General features: G+C 38.6%; 1 protein-coding gene across 1 annotated transcript in view; it reads right to left on the reverse strand.

Moving 5' to 3' along the window:
* jarid2 (jumonji and AT-rich interaction domain containing 2) overlaps positions 1-16,672 on the reverse strand; it is a 113,019-nt gene extending 96,347 nt beyond the window's left edge. The window contains exon 1 of the mRNA XM_015379624.1: positions 16,105-16,672. Within this exon, the coding sequence (XP_015235110.1) occupies positions 16,105-16,149 (45 nt within the window). The 5' untranslated portion in view covers positions 16,150-16,672. The remainder of the gene's footprint in view (positions 1-16,104) is intronic.
* Between the last annotated feature and the right edge of the window lie 270 nt (positions 16,673-16,942).

The following is a 16,942-nucleotide window of genomic DNA, read 5'->3' on the forward strand; positions in this document are numbered from 1 at the left end:
ATATATATATATATATATATATATATATATATATATATATATATATATATTTGAAAAAAAGTTATTTACGTGATATATTAAAAATGTTGAAAGTGTAAAAGAAGTGGCTTGAATTTCGAAGGAATTATTTTCAACGTATAAATCATTTTATAATTTCATTTCATTGCAGAGGTGATTAAAGTTAAACCTTAAGGTCTTTTCTTATTACAAGAAAAAGCACAAGTACAAAGTGATATTTAGCTGGTTCATTTGTCAGGCCAAACACCCTGTTTATTTCAAGAGTAAAGGGTTATGAAGCGTGCCTTTGGTTTTCATAAAACCACCGTCTAGGTTACTTTAGACCAGAATCTCTCTGAACAGCTGAGTTTGTCTTTTTTTGTTTTTGTTTTTTTTGGGGGGGGGGGTTTCCAAGCAAGTTAAAGTCCAGCAGCTTAGTTTTAGCCAGCTGATCTGCAGGTTGAAGCACCAGCCTCTCAAGTTGAACCTCATTACCTCAATAAAACTCATCAACAGAAAGTAGAAATTCTGACTTATGCAATAAAACGGTTCGGACTCCAACATCAACCAACCATAACATCAGTATAGTCTTTAAGAGTTTAAAAAGAAGCCATTCTTGAGTGTCCAAATGCAGATCTCAAAGACTCCACAGAATGACATGCTGACTTTAAATTAACCATGTCTTGGAGAAGGGGGATGTCAAAAAACATGGAGGACGAAAAAATGTAAAATCTGGATTTGAAAAATATACATTTCTTGTATTTTTTTAGTTACTCTTATCAATTCTAAATGGATGATTGAGCCCCCTACTGTGGAATTAGGTAAAAGCTGTAGTTGCAAGTCATACTTTGAGCTATAACCAGGAGGCAGCTGTGGTTTAATTAGAAGCACTATGGAGTCTAATCCTGCAAGTCTAAATTATGCTACTGAAGCACCTGCAATGGATCCTGCTGAATATCCTCATGGAAAGAGAGGTGCTTCCCAGATGTTCAAAGGTTTGCAGTAAAACATAGACAGAGCTGTGATACAGGAAGCCCAAAACAGAGGGAAAGCATGTGCCCATTTTAAGAAGGGCCTCAGAGGCCTTCCTATACTCTAAGCCCTGACAGCTGCACTGATCACACCTACCAGCAAGATGTTGTAGAAGGAAAAAAAAAATAAGGGAAACACTGAAAGAAAATGAAAATGCAACTCCTCAGGGTGAACTTTTGCATTTTTACAATAAGAAGAAATTGTCTATAAGACAGATAAGAAAGAAAGAATACTTTGATATCAGTCAGTAAGGGAGTCACATCATGATGGTTTAATGCTGGGCATGGTCACAAATTGTGTTAGTGAGTGGGAGCCGAATTCAAACATCAATCCTTCCGACAGGTTACTCATACATCAGCAAGTTCATTTATAGAAATCCTTTTCAAACTGCCTGTCAAGGACATATCTGCCAGGCTTGGACTAAATTTATTACCACAAACATGATCGTTTTTAAAACCTGCAAAGCAAAAGCATAGACATCAATAATTTGACCTACACTGTTTGAGAATGTGGAACTTCACAAGTAAGGAGAGCTCTAAAATTGTGTAAGCTTAGGCACGGACTGTTTACTGGTATCAAGCATTTATCATTTGCAGCACATTTGAAGAATAAACAAGTCAATAATTCATTCAATGTTAGTATCAAATGGGTACCCAGTATTGGCCGATGCACTCGGCTGATATATCGGAAAAATGAATCGATGCATCATCTGAAGCAGTGTGGATAGGAGGAATCAACCAGCCTACATTGCCCTCCTATACTTGAGTTAACTGCGAATGCCCTATGCACAACACCTTCATATTTCAGTTTTTATATTTCTTACAACTTCTTTTAAGATCTGTACATGTCTTGTTTTTTGGGGGGGTTTTTCTCACTAACTGTTATATCGAATACTTAGTTAACATTTTTACTTTTGATTTAAGTGCAACAGAATTTATGCAATATATCCTACAATGCAAGTACTTTCAAGATAAAACCAAAGTTGGTGGGTGTTTGATGTATACACTTGCTTAAATCTGTGCACCAAAATGAAAAAATAAAACAATTGTATCAGAAAAGAAAAAAACATGTATGATTACTTTGTAATAGGAATAATCTGGTTTTGGCTTTAAATAAAAACGAATACTGCCAGAGATATTGTAAAATGTCGCCTTCAATTATACACACAAAAAATACACCGACTATTACACAAGCAGAACCAGCTGAGGGGGGGTGGGAGGGGAGCACATGCACAGTCAAGGCTTCTGGGCCTCATGTCAGCTGCTGACTCTGGATCTGAAACAATAAATATCTAATCCCCATCATGTAATGAGGCCCATGTGCACCTCTGAGTACAGTAAATCAATCAGTTTCCACATGTAGGTGACCCTTTCTGCAGAACATGGAAAATAACAATTCAGTAGGAGTTACAGCAATGCATGTAAAAGACAGTAGCAGGCATTGTTATCCACCAGAGATCTGCAAAGTGAGACTTAAAGAGTATAACAAGTGTGTGGATGAAAACGGTAATAAAAAATAAAAAAAAGGAAGGAAGTGAGTAAGCCTGGTTTATCTACCACCTGGGCTACTAGCTCCATTTGAAAGAATAAGTCAGCAGGTTAACTAGCTTAGCTGAATCCTCCACCGTTTGGGGTCAGTGAGTTGAAGTTTTAAAGTAATACCCATTACAACTGACGCCTATGTTTTTCCAGTACTGGACAATGCAGGGACTGTTCAGGGTAAAACTTAAACAATCTGCTGGCCTGACTTGTGATCAAGCAGCTGATCAGGGGGCAGAACGTTGCATAACCTACATCGATGCCAGTATACAAACATTTACAAAAATTGCTAATCAACATTGCAAGAATGACCAAAATGTGTCTGCAGCATGTTCCCTTTCTCCAATCTCTGTCATCCACTGAAGCAAATCCAGCGTTAAAGGCGAGCCAGCGGCAGTCACAGCATCGGAAAAATCCCCCCCCCCCATGAAAATGAACAGTGGATAGATTTCAGCATGCAGTCTGCCAGAGCCATGGGAGGGAGACTAAATGATTATGTCCCAACAACACCATTCCCACTCACAGAAAAACAACAATCAGGGTTCTAGGTAGGATATTGCGGCCGGGTAAAATTAAAGGGGAGTGGGAGCGAGACAGACAGAGGGAGGGAGGCTGATTTCAAGGCGATAATCAGAGCCTGCAAGCATGCTTGGCTGTTTGTCTCGAAATGGGCTGCTGGGAGAGGGAACTTGGAAATATCAGGCAGCAAAAGATTTCCTTTTATTTCTAATTATGAGTTAGCATATGCAAAAGCTTGAACAAAGATTTGCCTTTTTAACCCCGTAAGACCAATTTTAACTCTAAACTGAAACAGCAGTTATGGTCCATAAAGTGGTGTTCTGAAGGTCAACAGGAGGCTGGCTGAGGCTAATGGAGATTGTGAGGGAAATAAGATTAACCACCAAGTGTAATGGTTAATGGAAGCTTCCAGAGACAGCAGCTGAAGCAGGACGTTCACCCAGGAGACTCGGGGTTAGCACAGAATGGGGACCATTAGCAATCAGACCCGTTATGCACAGCCACAGATTCCTCTATTTAAAGCCATGTTGGTTAGATTAAAGCACACAGCTTAGATCAGTTTATTAAAATGTCCCCAAAAATGTACTTAAAAACAAATAAATACAAGAACATCACCACAAGTTCTTTTATTCAAGTGGATTTTTTTCCAAGGAGATGAATGAATTTACACAAAAAGTAACAGAACAAGAAAACTGCTAAAGAAGGTGCTGCTCATGATTAAAAACAGTACAGTTTCAGGGGTTAACCCAGCTGCAGCAAGCTGCAGTGACAGAAACTATGTTGTACAAATAACAGTTTAAATACATCCTGAAACTATCATCTAAAATGGCAACAAATGATAAAAACTAGAATTCAAAAATGAGTACTTATTAAACATCTCACCTAGTTGTAGGTTCTAACAATACATCAAGATAAAGTCTAAAAAATAGGATGCAGAGTGCTTAGCCAAGCTTAAAAATACTCATCTTCCAACCTCTGAACAAGTGAAACGCTTCCAAAACTCACAGACAGCACTACCCTTCTAGGTATAAGATGCTACGGAGGGTTTCAAACTTGCAGTTTAAAAAGCAGAGGGATGTTTTATCATAAAATTAGGTGTGAGAAGCTACCTAAGCAATCGCCTTTGTAGAAATGTCTCGCCTTTGAAGGAGCCATCTGCTACAGGACAATGTGTACCTGCCTTGTTGAAGTCTTCAACTGGTCAAAGATGCAAAGTGACAAATATTTCCAAACAGGAAGTGTGCATTTTATGAAGCAAAGTGGATTTGGTTAATCCTTTTAAACTATTAAACTCCATTATAGAATCATTGCTTTGAAAAACTAGGCAGTCTTAAGAAATATTAAGAGATATAAATCTGCATTCTCGAGGGAACAAGAAGAGATGTTTACGGTTAAAAATGCTAACTGGGATGCTAAAGTTTGTTTGAAATGTTAAATTAAAATGATTCAGTAGAGAAGGCAGAGATTAAATCAATGGTCGGTGAATTTCTAAGTTGGATCCTGCCGTTTTTTGTATTCTACATCAAACATCGAGCTTCTGTCACAGTAGGAATTGTTTTATATAAAAGCAGATTTAATTCCAGACAAAAACATTTAGGAAGCAAAGCCAAGAGGCCTTACACTTCCAGATCATGATAACCATTGAAGCTTACACTAAGGAAACAGAAGAAATAATCAAATCATTTCTTAGCTTGAAGTTTGGAATCACATCCTGCATTTTATTCCACCAATTTAATTTTCAGTCATGAAAAATTTAATGCTTTATTACTTAAATAGTCCAAGAAAAGCAAACCGTAAAGAAGGCACACACCGAAAGGATAAAGAGGCTTTTAAACTCAAACGTGAAGCTTGCAGTAGGGCAAGAACAGAAAGCAAAGGAGGCTAAGAAAGAGGTAATTAATAACAGCTCTGATACAGTGGGGACAAAGGACGAAGTTGATGCATGAGGGGCAATTAGACGGCATCCGTGGAGCAAAGCAAGACCGATTCCCTCCCTGTTTAATAGTAGCTACTAGCGCTGGGGGATGATGACCAAAGAGGAAGCAAGAATCAGGAAATAAACTGCATTACTTTCAGACTAAAACAAAATAATATCTGATGAATTGTCAATATTCAACTAACATAACCTTAATCTACAATGCTAGCTTAGCTAGTTGATTAAAACAAAGCATTTAGTTTGATTTTAAGTCGGCATGGCATGATATTAGTTGCTAATTGGAAGAAAACAACAAACATTACTGGATGCATTTCCTGGATTAAATGGCTAATAGTGTGTAAATGCTCACAAAGAACAAGTCATCTTACAAACAGTGCCACTACATCTACCATGTTTCACTAAACAAGACTAAATCATGGGGTTTTCTCTTTTTCAAAACATCAAGAAATAAGCCACAGAGGGACTAATCCCCCCAAAAGTCTCAAGAGATAAAAGCGAAACTCAACATTTATCATATGGGTTTTTTTCCGCCCCTTTCTTTTTTAAGTCTGGGGTTGCAAAGTAATTCGCACAAGATGCTTTGACTCAAAAGACGCAAGTCATAATGAATGATTTAAATTGTTTACCGACATACAAACAGGAAACTCATCCCTGGATCAACCAGTCATAAAGACAAAGAACTCGAATGTCAAGAGACATCTACTCGCCACCATTTAACCATCATCTACTTCTCAGATTTAGCTGATTTACATTTCAATCGGTAAAACCCAACTGTTTTTGTTTTTCCCATCCAATGGAACATGACGAGAAATAAAAAAAAATTAAAAAACAACAGAAAAAAAAACGTCATGTGTGACTTTTCGCTATGACTAATCTGAAATTCCACTCTCAATTTCTACCTCTTAAACAATGAGGCAGCTTGTTCAGATCGAAAATCATTGTCAACAATGGCAAATTCAATCAAAAGGCTCACTGTCAGGAAACAATGCGCCGTCGAGAACTGCGAAAGTTAACTTTCTTATGACTAATTCGGTTTCCTTTCAAAATTCGTCACATCTGGGCGATACGAGGAAAACCGGTGACTCAATGAAGAGCCGTATTGGCAAAACATGCGTTTTTTATTCTCTGAAAGGGGATGATTTTCTCCAATTATCAGACATTCTGTTTTCTGCTAACAACTTTCCCTACTTTATAGGAGTTCTGAAGAATTTCATTTAATCTAATAACAAAAATTCATGCAGAAGATGAAGGATGTTTACCTACTAAGAAACCTCATCAACATACATTGTCTTTCATTCAAACCAGTGAGTGGGTGGAGCATAAAAGTACCTTAATTCACACGGGCAACATTAGACAGAGAGGAACTCTTACTGTAAAACATTAAGTATAAAAGATTTTAGCAGGAAATTCATTTTTATCAATCATATTTTAAAAAACAAAAATTTGTTTTAATGTGCGATAGTCAGCTGGTTAGGGTGGATAAGCGGTTAGATCATTTCCTTTTTCACACTCTAGAACAATTAAACCTCAATACACTGCAGCATTACATCAGCCTTTGAGGCGACTGTCTAAAGGTACGTCTTATACAAATGTCGTCACTGCAGATATTTCACACGAGATGCTGCTTAATTCGATTACCGCCGTCATCTCCGGGTGTGCTTCTCAGCGATCTGCAAATTCCAGGCATGGCCCACAACCCCCGGGGCCGTGTGATGTTTGATCCGGGGCCAGAGGAGGCCAGCCAGACATTCAAGCATAGGCCCTGGCGCCCTTCCCTCAGTGCAGCTTGCACTATAGCTCCCTGCTGTGAGGCCTGGAGGAAATTACGCTGCTCACAGAATAAAAAAAAAAAAAAAAGCTCTTATCTATTGAACCGCGGTTAAAGCAGGGGGAACAATACGTTTTACACCAAGTCTGCACCTCTCTGTGGAAATGCTTAAGAAGTACCTATTGCTTTGAAGAAAGAAATCAATAGGCAAAAAGGGAAGCAGAAGAATCAATACTGCTAGTCTGATTGGCCAATTCTTACATTTTTTAAAATACCTTCCATCTAAAAAGGATAAAACAATACTTAGAGCTTAGCTAAAAATCCTAATAGGTGAAACCATTAAAGCTGATGGAAGAGCACATCATGTTGACTCCATGCAACACGGGAAAACCAGATAGGCTGGGTATGGAAAATATATGCATCTATAGACGGATAAAAAAGGAGGACATCTTTGAGCTCATCTATTTGTTAACCAACAGTGAATTGGCATCAAACCTTTGGAACAAAACACTCTGGTTTCTGGAGTGAGCGATACTATTGTGAACCCATCATCAATCAGAGAATCATACCTTGGTGCCTTTACAATTACTGCTACAGTTCATCTAAAATATAGCAAAAGAATATAGTAGGTCAGTGGAACAACGTTTCTTACAAATAGGATTGAGGAAGTTGATCCAAAATCAGTTTTTAGTCCCAACTTATCTATGAGACGGACCTTTTACTTTATGATTCTTTTTCCTTCTTCATCTTAATCAGCAAAATAAAAACCCTTAAAGCCCAAAATCAAGGGACAGGCAAAAAGAAACAGCCTTTTCTCCCCCTTGTTCCTTCTAATTTATAGTAAAAACCATTGAATCTGTGTGGGATTTTGTCAGTTTGAAGAGCAGCAGTTATCGCATGAAGAAAACAATGAGTGCAAAGGAATTTTTTAAGTTCTGTTCATGTAGGGCAATGGAATTGTTTTGTTAGTGGAATGAGCTACAGAAAGACCTGATTTATTTTTCATTGCGATCTGCAGCATTAAAGCATTTTATGTTGCATTAAACATATGTAACAGTCACTTGAACATTGGGCTAACAAATGTTACGATCTAGGCTGGCATCCATCATATGGATATATGTAGAATAATAGTCAGATAACTCTAAATTTGCTTTAATTCATTTACCCTGAATTATGAAAGCATATATAATTAGTAAATACACTGTGTGAATGTGAGAGATGTGTTTTCTTTACTAAGAAAAGAAAAATGTAATGGCATGCTAACCGTTAAGACTTTGAGGCCACAACTGGCTGAAAATATCAATAGATTGGTTTTATTATTCAGCACCAAGATATTGTAATCTGTAAAATAAAATAAAAGGAGATTTACAAAATATTGCGTCAATTTCCTTAAACCTGAATTTGATCTATCAGCCAGAGCAAAGCTGTGCCAAAACTAAACTGAATATCAGGTTATTAGTGGTAAGGGACAAACTGCTCCATCATAGAAGCAGTAATTTATAGATTACTGCTCTTAGCAGAAAGCTTGTCAGATTGTAACGCATAGCAAGAGCCTTTCTGACTGTGCTCTAAATAGTAAGATTATGACGATTCCCCCACTGAACTCCTGATTCTGTATACTCAGCCATCTTCATGGAAAACAAAGCAAGTCAGCATTTATCACAGCCAGAACTTTGCTGGGATTTCCTGATCTTACAAGCACAGTTAAACATTTCACATTAAGCAGACGCGTGGGTTTGACAGCAAATCTGTGACATTTTAGGCACAGAGGAAAGCGTGTAAGAGAGGGGGATCAATACTCCACTGAGCCTCTGCTCTTGTGCTTCATCCCTGGAGGCTTAATTCGCTGGATGTTTAAAGACGAGCCAGTCACAATAGGGGATCAGATGGGATTGACCAGGGGATGAAAATGTGAGTTGTGTTTATTAAACCGATGTCGCAGAGACGAGGATGGGTGAGTAAAGGTGAGCGGAGATCGCTTACGACGTTGTCCCAAAGACGACTGAAATGGTTATTAACAGCTATTACTGGTCTAGGCTGCAACTGCATGGCCATACAAAAAGGCTAGAAAACAAGCCAAGACGCGAGTTAAAGCTTCATAATGTTTGAATCCAACTTTTTTTTCCTCTAAGAAGAGTTAAAACGCCTGCAGCGCTTTTAAGAAAGTATACTGTTAAAATAAAGATCTTCTCATTTGACCCCAGGATTGCTGAATTGTCCTTTAAGGGCCTCCATAAGGCCCACAAGGCCACAGCAAAGACAAACCTAAAGTGTCGATTCAGCTTCACGAGGATACTGAACGGATAAGCAGCAGAAACCACCCACACGAGCACACACGCACACACACACACGTGAGCATGCGTGTCCACAGACATACAAACACATGCAAACAGCCTTTCAGAGCCTGACCAGCTGTCCACCCCCTCCCCATCCAGAGCTACGGGAGGCTGGAGGATATAAATCACTCGAACGGAGACGCACACAGGGGGAACACAAGCGCTGTGTGTGACACACACAAACCTACACTGCTGAGTCCAAACTTGCCTTGCATTATCTACTGGAGCATATGCAGTCAACCCAACCTATGCAATCTGATACAAAAACGTTTTACGACAAAGAAAGTCCCGCCCAGTTTTAGAGCATTACACCTGCAAATAGCCAACTCTGTTCACATATGCGTGACATGGTGTAAAGTTGACTTTAAAGTCTATTCATCTACCCTACTGACTGAGGCTGCACACTTACTGACCTATGCCTGCGTGTGTCATCATCTGATGGATTGCATCACAGTACACTGGGCTGTGCATTACATAATGCGGACAACTTGGAGAGCAAAGGGTACTCAGTGTTAATGAAACTCTTTTGGCCTTCCAAACCGAAGCCGTTAGGCTCAGAGTAGCAGAAGGAATCCAGCCAACTCCCACCTAACTAACTCCCCTTCAAAATGGCACACTTCTCATTTTTAGGTCTTCCTGACAGGTTTTATAAGAATCTGTATATGAGCAATTAAAACATTCACATGGATCCATTTGACTGACTGTATGCTTGATTCTGTTGTGTAATAACACATTGTTTTAAACCAAAAAAAAATTAAATAAAACCTCTCAATCTAGAATATGATTTAGAATAAAAATATGCAGAAGTTGTGTTTTTTTTTTTAAACCAAACGTTGACCTTTATTTTCATTTACACATTTATTCAAAAGAGCTATGCACAATAATTGAAAATAGATTCCATTTGTTCTCAGGAGTTCCTTGACAATAAAATACAACACTTTGTATAAATAACTGTAATTTACAGAAATACAAAGTACAAGAGGTTACAATTAAGTTGCAAAGTCTACCGTTTCTAGAGGAAAATGAAATTTACATATAAATTTATATATAAATATACTTGAACCTGTTCAGCAGCTAAGATATTTGGGCAAATAAACTGTCCATCTCTGATAGAGAACTAGAGTAAAATTGTTCCTTCTCATATTTCATTGTTTGAAAAATAAATAAAAAGAATCTAAATACTAATTTGTGATAAATGGGATCTTTATGGTTAAGATAATGGAGTAGGATATAAACATTTCCTCTACTTATACACTCTCAGAAAATATCAAAATGAATTTTTTTTTTTTTTTTAGGATATTGGAGCTATGAGCAGGCCATCTTTTCTCCCCAGCAGCGACAGAGCCTGGGCCTGCAGCGTGGGAAGGCTACTTCCTCATATGAAGTGAAAATAGTGATGTTCACAAGACGGACCAATTTCATCATTAAACAGTAGTAGCTAAATAAGAAGAGTCAGCTGTTTCGCTACCTCTGAGCTTTACTTTGCACTTTTTTTTTTAATCCTCTGGCACTCAACAGATTTATGTCTTCTAGGTAACCCATTTCATTCACCCTCACAAATGTGACACCGCAATGTGAACACTGACTGAGCAAAAACAGGCGTGCGAGGATGACACTTATTTCATAACCACTTTTCACGTGTGCCATAGTAACCATAGTGATTGTATGGCAGTAAAATAAACAGGCTGTAAAACACCTCTTCTGCCAAAGTGCACTCAGCTTTGCCCCAGTCGCCATAGTGACAAAGGGGTTGCAAAGTGAACCCTGCCATGTTGCACACGTGAGGAGGAGAGAGATTATAATGGAAGAATTTGCATTGAAACATAAGGTTAAATGAAGCGCACCGAGGCTAGAGCACGGTGAAAAAACAACCCTGCGACCCTCTCTTTCATGGGCCCGCATGAGGCCCACATTTCATTTGGACAGGCCAAAGAACGAGAGAGCGAGACAGAGGGACACGGAGATAAAAAGAGGAAAAAGGAGAAGAGAGGGGGAGGTTAAGTCTGCGCTTTTGCAATCCCTCTGCTCACTATTTTTGTTTCCTCTTTTTGTGCACATACACGCACTCGCAGCGCAGTGGATTTTTTAACTTCATCCTCATCAGTTGTGGGCCCTGATGAAACAAACACTGACAGCCTCTTTACATTTCTAAAGGCCCCTGCAGCAGCTGGGCTAGTCTCACACACACACGCATACACACACAGCACTACAAGATTTAACTCGGAGGCGTAGCCCGAGCTAAGGCCTACAGGAAGAGCCGACTCGGCACAAAATGGCCCTGGCCATGCTGAGCTGCGCTTCGCTGCAACTCTCAGCACACAATATGTGCCATGTTCTGTTAGTATCAGTCCTTGATTCATCTTATGATAAAGTTTATACTATTTAACCACATGCTTTTTCCTTTTTTTTATGTAAAAAAGAAAGAAAAAAGTGCAGATTATGAACCGACAGAAACACTTGCTAATCTGGCTCTGCATTTTACTTCAGGGGGTATTAATGTTTCTAATCATAATCATGGCCAAGCCCTGTTTGCCTTAATTATATTTTAAATCATTCTAAATTTTAATATCAGTCGCAGACAGCAAGTGTTTGTTGGGAGCACAAAGTGGGGGTGAAGGGGCAACAACTCACACTTGTGTTTCAGGGGAAATGGTTAAGCCAAGCATGTATAATTGTCTTACGCTAATTAGGAGAAGGCAGAGGGAGGGAGCAGGGCTGGAGTGATCCGTATGGGCCACAAGTTACATCTGAAAATCTGCAAAGGGACTCCTGGAACAGGAATCCACAAGCTTGATGTAAACAGAAAGCTTTTCATTTTATTTTTAGATCTATTTTGGTTTAACTCTGAGACTGAATCAACCACAGCTGCAAAAAAAAAGAAAAAAAAATGTCTGAAGCTTAAGAGAAAAAAAAAAGTGTCTGTTATAGAAAAGGTGACAATAGTTATTCTATTCTGGATGACGTTAAAAATGGATTTAAGTGACTCATCGTTTCCTCATACATCCGGTTTCTATTGATGAAGGGAAGATTTACGCACCTGGCCCATTTAAAAACTTGATCTTCGCTATTATTAAACCACTCCTTTAACAAACAGCAGGCAGGCTTAATTAAGGTTGAATCTCAACTATTGTGAATGAAACTGTTCAGTCGACAGCTTTAGTTCTAGCGTATCAGATGACGACACTAAAACTGATTTTTTTTTTTAAAAGATCAAGCTGCTCTTATGTCAGCCTTTCCAAACATCTGTCTCCTTCAAGTCGCCCCACATTTGTGCTGCTTTCCAATAAAGGCCGATACATCAGCACATTGTGTTACTGACACCGAGGTGCTGAAAGGAAACAAAAAACATCTGGTGGCCATAAGAGGTCATGCATACAGATGTGTTAAATCCCTGTAAAAAGATTGTATTTTTTACACTTGCTTAAAAAAAAAGGAACTGGTTAATTCAAACTATATGTAGGGAACTTTAAACCATCAGTTCGTTTTTTTTTGTTTGTTTTTTATTACTGACTATTTGGGGAGGAAATCATGCAGCCATAAACTGCAAAACAGTTATATGGAAAATATTACTCTGGCTGCGAGTAATATTTAAAGAAAAAGTTGCTATTTTGGGAATATCTGTTGTGATGTTTACTTTTTAGGTAGCACACGTGCAAATCTGACATTGATAATATTAGACTGTAGCATAAAAACCTTTCTTAAAACACGCTTTAATAAAGTCAAGGAATTGACTTTATTAAAGCCTTCCAATTGACAAGGATTACAGTAACTGCTTTGACAAGTAGGGTTATATCGTTATTACAAAATAAAATTAATAGAATAACAATAATAAGATTATCTTGTGAAACTATATGCAATTTTTCAACAACTTAATAACCGTTTCAGTCAGCATTCTTACATGATCCTTCAAGTAGATCCAAGAGTTTCCTGCAAATTTTTAAGCAGATATTATTTGTACGCATGGGCATTTTGCTGAGTTTTAAAGGACATATCGCCTACTAGTGCTGTGGCAGTGAAATTACCCCGCTACCATTTCTACCAGTGTCTTATGCACTTAGACTGGGATTAAAACAGTCAATTGCGATGTGTTAAAATAGAATAAATGTTCCAGTTTTCAATGAATAACCATCTTGTGGATGGAGGTCTTACTTAAATAGCATTGAAACTAAAATGAAAAAAGAAATGCACATAACTGTCAGATGGCAGGAAAGTGCGTGCACTACATTGCTTAGTCTGTGTTGTACATTTGCATAGAGGCTGCTTCCAATAATTAAATTCCTTTGAAAAATATTGAACAGGTCACACCAAATGTGCATAACCAAACCTGATTACGCAACTCCAGCAAAGTGTAGATTCTTCAGTAGCAGAGATGCCCGCAAAAAAAATAATAAACTACATAAATTGTCACATTACTAATTTATAGATTTGGAGATTTTCAAACAGTTCAATCGAGCCTCCTTTGACTCAGCAATGACAGCCCAGTTACTGATATTATTGACACCTTTTTCCCCCCTTTCAGAATGAAAGAGTTTTGCTTTACAAAACAATCAATTTGCCAATTTTAGCTGCATATTTAAAAAGAACAGCATGACAAATGGTACTGAATACATACATACAAAAAAGTGGCCATTCCTTGTTGATAAGACACCTAAACCTTCTGTAGCCCAGGGGCAACATCCTGTTATATCTGGCCCTTTTCAGAAACACTTCAAATGACACTATATGGATGTAAATTTAGCAGGCAGCACATGCTTCTCTTACATATGAGGTTGAGATAGCATGATTGCGGTTCTTTGAACAGTTTTCTGCTATTTCAGCTGTAGACACTCGGCTAAGAAAGCCCAATGAGAAGTAGAGGTTTTTAATGTCTGGAAGACAAACATTTTGGTTGCAGAAAGCCATTATTAAAATGTGGGTCTTTTTTTCCCCTTTTTTTGTTTCAGATTTACAGGGGAGTTTGTATTGCTGATACAAACATTGCAGACACGTACTTGCTGTCTAAGTAAAAAAAAAAGGCAAACTTGTGGCAAGATACTTCCAAGCTTGCAGAAGCTCACCAAACAGTGCAAGAGGATGACTCTGCATTTGCAAGGAGGAAGACACAATATTAGACCCCAGATTTCAATCAAGAAGAAATGGGGATTACATTTGGGATGGGGTCAAGGCTGTTGCAGCATGCAAGCAAAGCAGACTGCAAAAGAAGAACTTCTTAATCGAAAGTAGCAGACCTCTGTTGTGAGACATTGTTTTGCTGCTCACCCTTTTCAAGCTGGCATAACTGGGTATGGCCACTATATAAGGAATAAAAAAATGGGGTAACAATTCATACCATCTGATTTCTGTGAAGCCACCAACAACACAGCAAAATATAAATAAAAGGAAAGCCATAGACTTTTTTGAGGAAGACTGCCCCTTGCCTTTGTAGCACAAAAGGTTGAAAAAGAAATTCAACTGTATAAGGATTATTTCTCAAATTCATTCTATGGACAGCACCACCCTATAGTGGACAAAGAAGGCCAAGACTTTACCTGAGGCTCATGTTTAAGCATCTTTCACAACATCTGAGTGGCTGTTTTTTTAAAGGAAGAACAAACACTAAGGTCTTGTATCCTTTCTAAACAAAGATGTGCAAAACATGATGCGTTTGTGTTAAAACATTGAGCTTTTATTTGTTTGTACAAAAAAAGCAATATTATGATTCATTTCTATTAAGAGATTCGAATCCGTGAATGAATTGTTCTACTGCACATAGATGCAACATTGTATCCAGTCGGTCTGGTTCAAAGGAAAACAAGTGTTACAAACTTTAAATCTTCCGTTCCGGAGGGAGGGACGCTGCAACAAAATGTCGATATATTCGCCTTTGCAACGTGGAAATCGATTAAAGGACGTTTATGTCCTAAAAGAGCAGGAAATAAGAGTAAAAAAACAGCCAACACAGGGCGGAATAGTTCCGTTTCACAGACCCCCTTCCCCATAAAAACCAGCAGAAAGAAAATGGTCGCTTCGTGCATAAGCCTCTGCAATGCGACTGAACCGAACACAGCCTCGGTTTCTACAAAAGAACACAGCGTTCAAAGCATTTGGAGCGACTAAAGCCCAGTTTCTCGTTAAAATGTGCGGCCCAGACCCCGGTGAGCTAAGCCTGTCTCTGGGTAGCTTTAAAGGGTGAAGAAAAATGGAGTAGTGCTGCTGCAATATCTACTTCTCCACAGAGGTCACACAGAGAAGATGGGAGAAGAACACGGAGCATGGTGGCGTTATGGGGTTTTAAAAACCACAAAAAGCCTCACGGAGGAAATATAAGCATGGGCATTCATTCTGCTAAAGAGTTGGAAATATGCAGAATGGTATCTTTTCCTGCTGCTATGGCCGAGAAATTAAAGAGCCATAGCGAAACGTGTCACCCCTGCAGCGGGAAAACAAGTCAATATTTTTAAAAATAATAAATAAATACATTCACTTCCAAAAATAATAAAATAAAAAATATATGTGTGTGCAATTTGCTGCAATTAGATTGTATTTAATAGGTGAATAAATCGCTGTGAAGATAGAGACGCTCCGAACATGGAAGGCTGAGCTATGGCCGACTGGTTCTTCTCCGATCAGCGAGGAGCGAACAAAAAACAGAAAAAAACGGACATGAAGCATTTTTTTTTATAAAACATTGTTAATTTGAAACATTTTCAAACGTTATGACAACACATAAAAGCAGGGAACCTCATTAGTAGAGAGGAAACGAATAGAAAGAGTCCACCTTAAAGCGCAGCAGAGCGCAAGAAAACATGTCTGATGTCGATTAAAAACCAACTGGAGCTCTGGGACTAAATAAACAACAGTTTCGTTAAATCGCAAACGCATCACTGTTTCAACTGTTTCACACAGATGATTGGAGCCTGCAGAGACTATGATTAAAAGAGAAAAAAAAAGTTTATGCGTTTTTACGCAGGCAAACTTGAATAGATCAGTCCTACTTACGTATTTCTTCTGGATGATATTCCTCTTGGGTCTTTCCTTGGTCATTATGCAATCCTCCTAAAGTTAAATGTTTGGTTATAAAGAGAATGGCCACATGAATTTCTATTCTTTCTCTCCGGGGCTCCACCGACTGACTATTTAAATCCCCGGCTGGGAGGAAAAAAAAAAAAAGAAAAAAGCTGGCTTTTGCAGAATCCTTCCTTTTCCTTATAGGTTTATGTATAAATCCAAAGATTCAAGCGTCTGCGAATAGCATGGGTGCAGGACTGTAGCCGATGTCATTCAGAGAGAACATACTCTTCACAAAAAAGAAAAGGAGGCAATTAAAAAAGCAACCAAACGCGTAACAATAAGTTCCATTCGCCCGAATGGCTCGGCTTCTACAGATGAAAACCACTAAAGGGGTTGAAATGTCGCCGAGTCACATCTTTGTTTTAAAATGTAACGGCGACCGGAGGGAGAAAATGAATAAATAAAAAAAAGAAACAAATAAAAGGCTTTTGGCGTCGCGTTTGTTTCTGAGCTGGAGCCTGCGTTGTCAAGAGAGCTCTCCAGCGGCACTGCTCTGCTGAGCGAGCTCAGCTCCTTTCTTCCAGATTATAGCCAATCACAGCCCTCCTCCAAGCGGCAGCTTTAAAATTCTCAGAGAGTAAATGTAAAGTCAATGGTTGACGCGCATCAAGGCCCATCAAAAGGTCCTGCAGCTGAAGCAGTGCATCCGGCCAAGGCCGGATTTAGGAGAATGGGGGCCCCTGGGCTGGAGTCAGGATGGGGGCACCTGGGCTAGAGTCAAAATAAATAAATAAAATATATATACATATATATATATATATATATA

The sequence above is a fragment of the Cyprinodon variegatus genome, unplaced genomic scaffold (assembly GCF_000732505.1).
Source record: "Cyprinodon variegatus isolate N-32 unplaced genomic scaffold, C_variegatus-1.0 Scaffold196, whole genome shotgun sequence".
Lineage (NCBI taxonomy): Eukaryota > Metazoa > Chordata > Actinopteri > Cyprinodontiformes > Cyprinodontidae > Cyprinodon > Cyprinodon variegatus.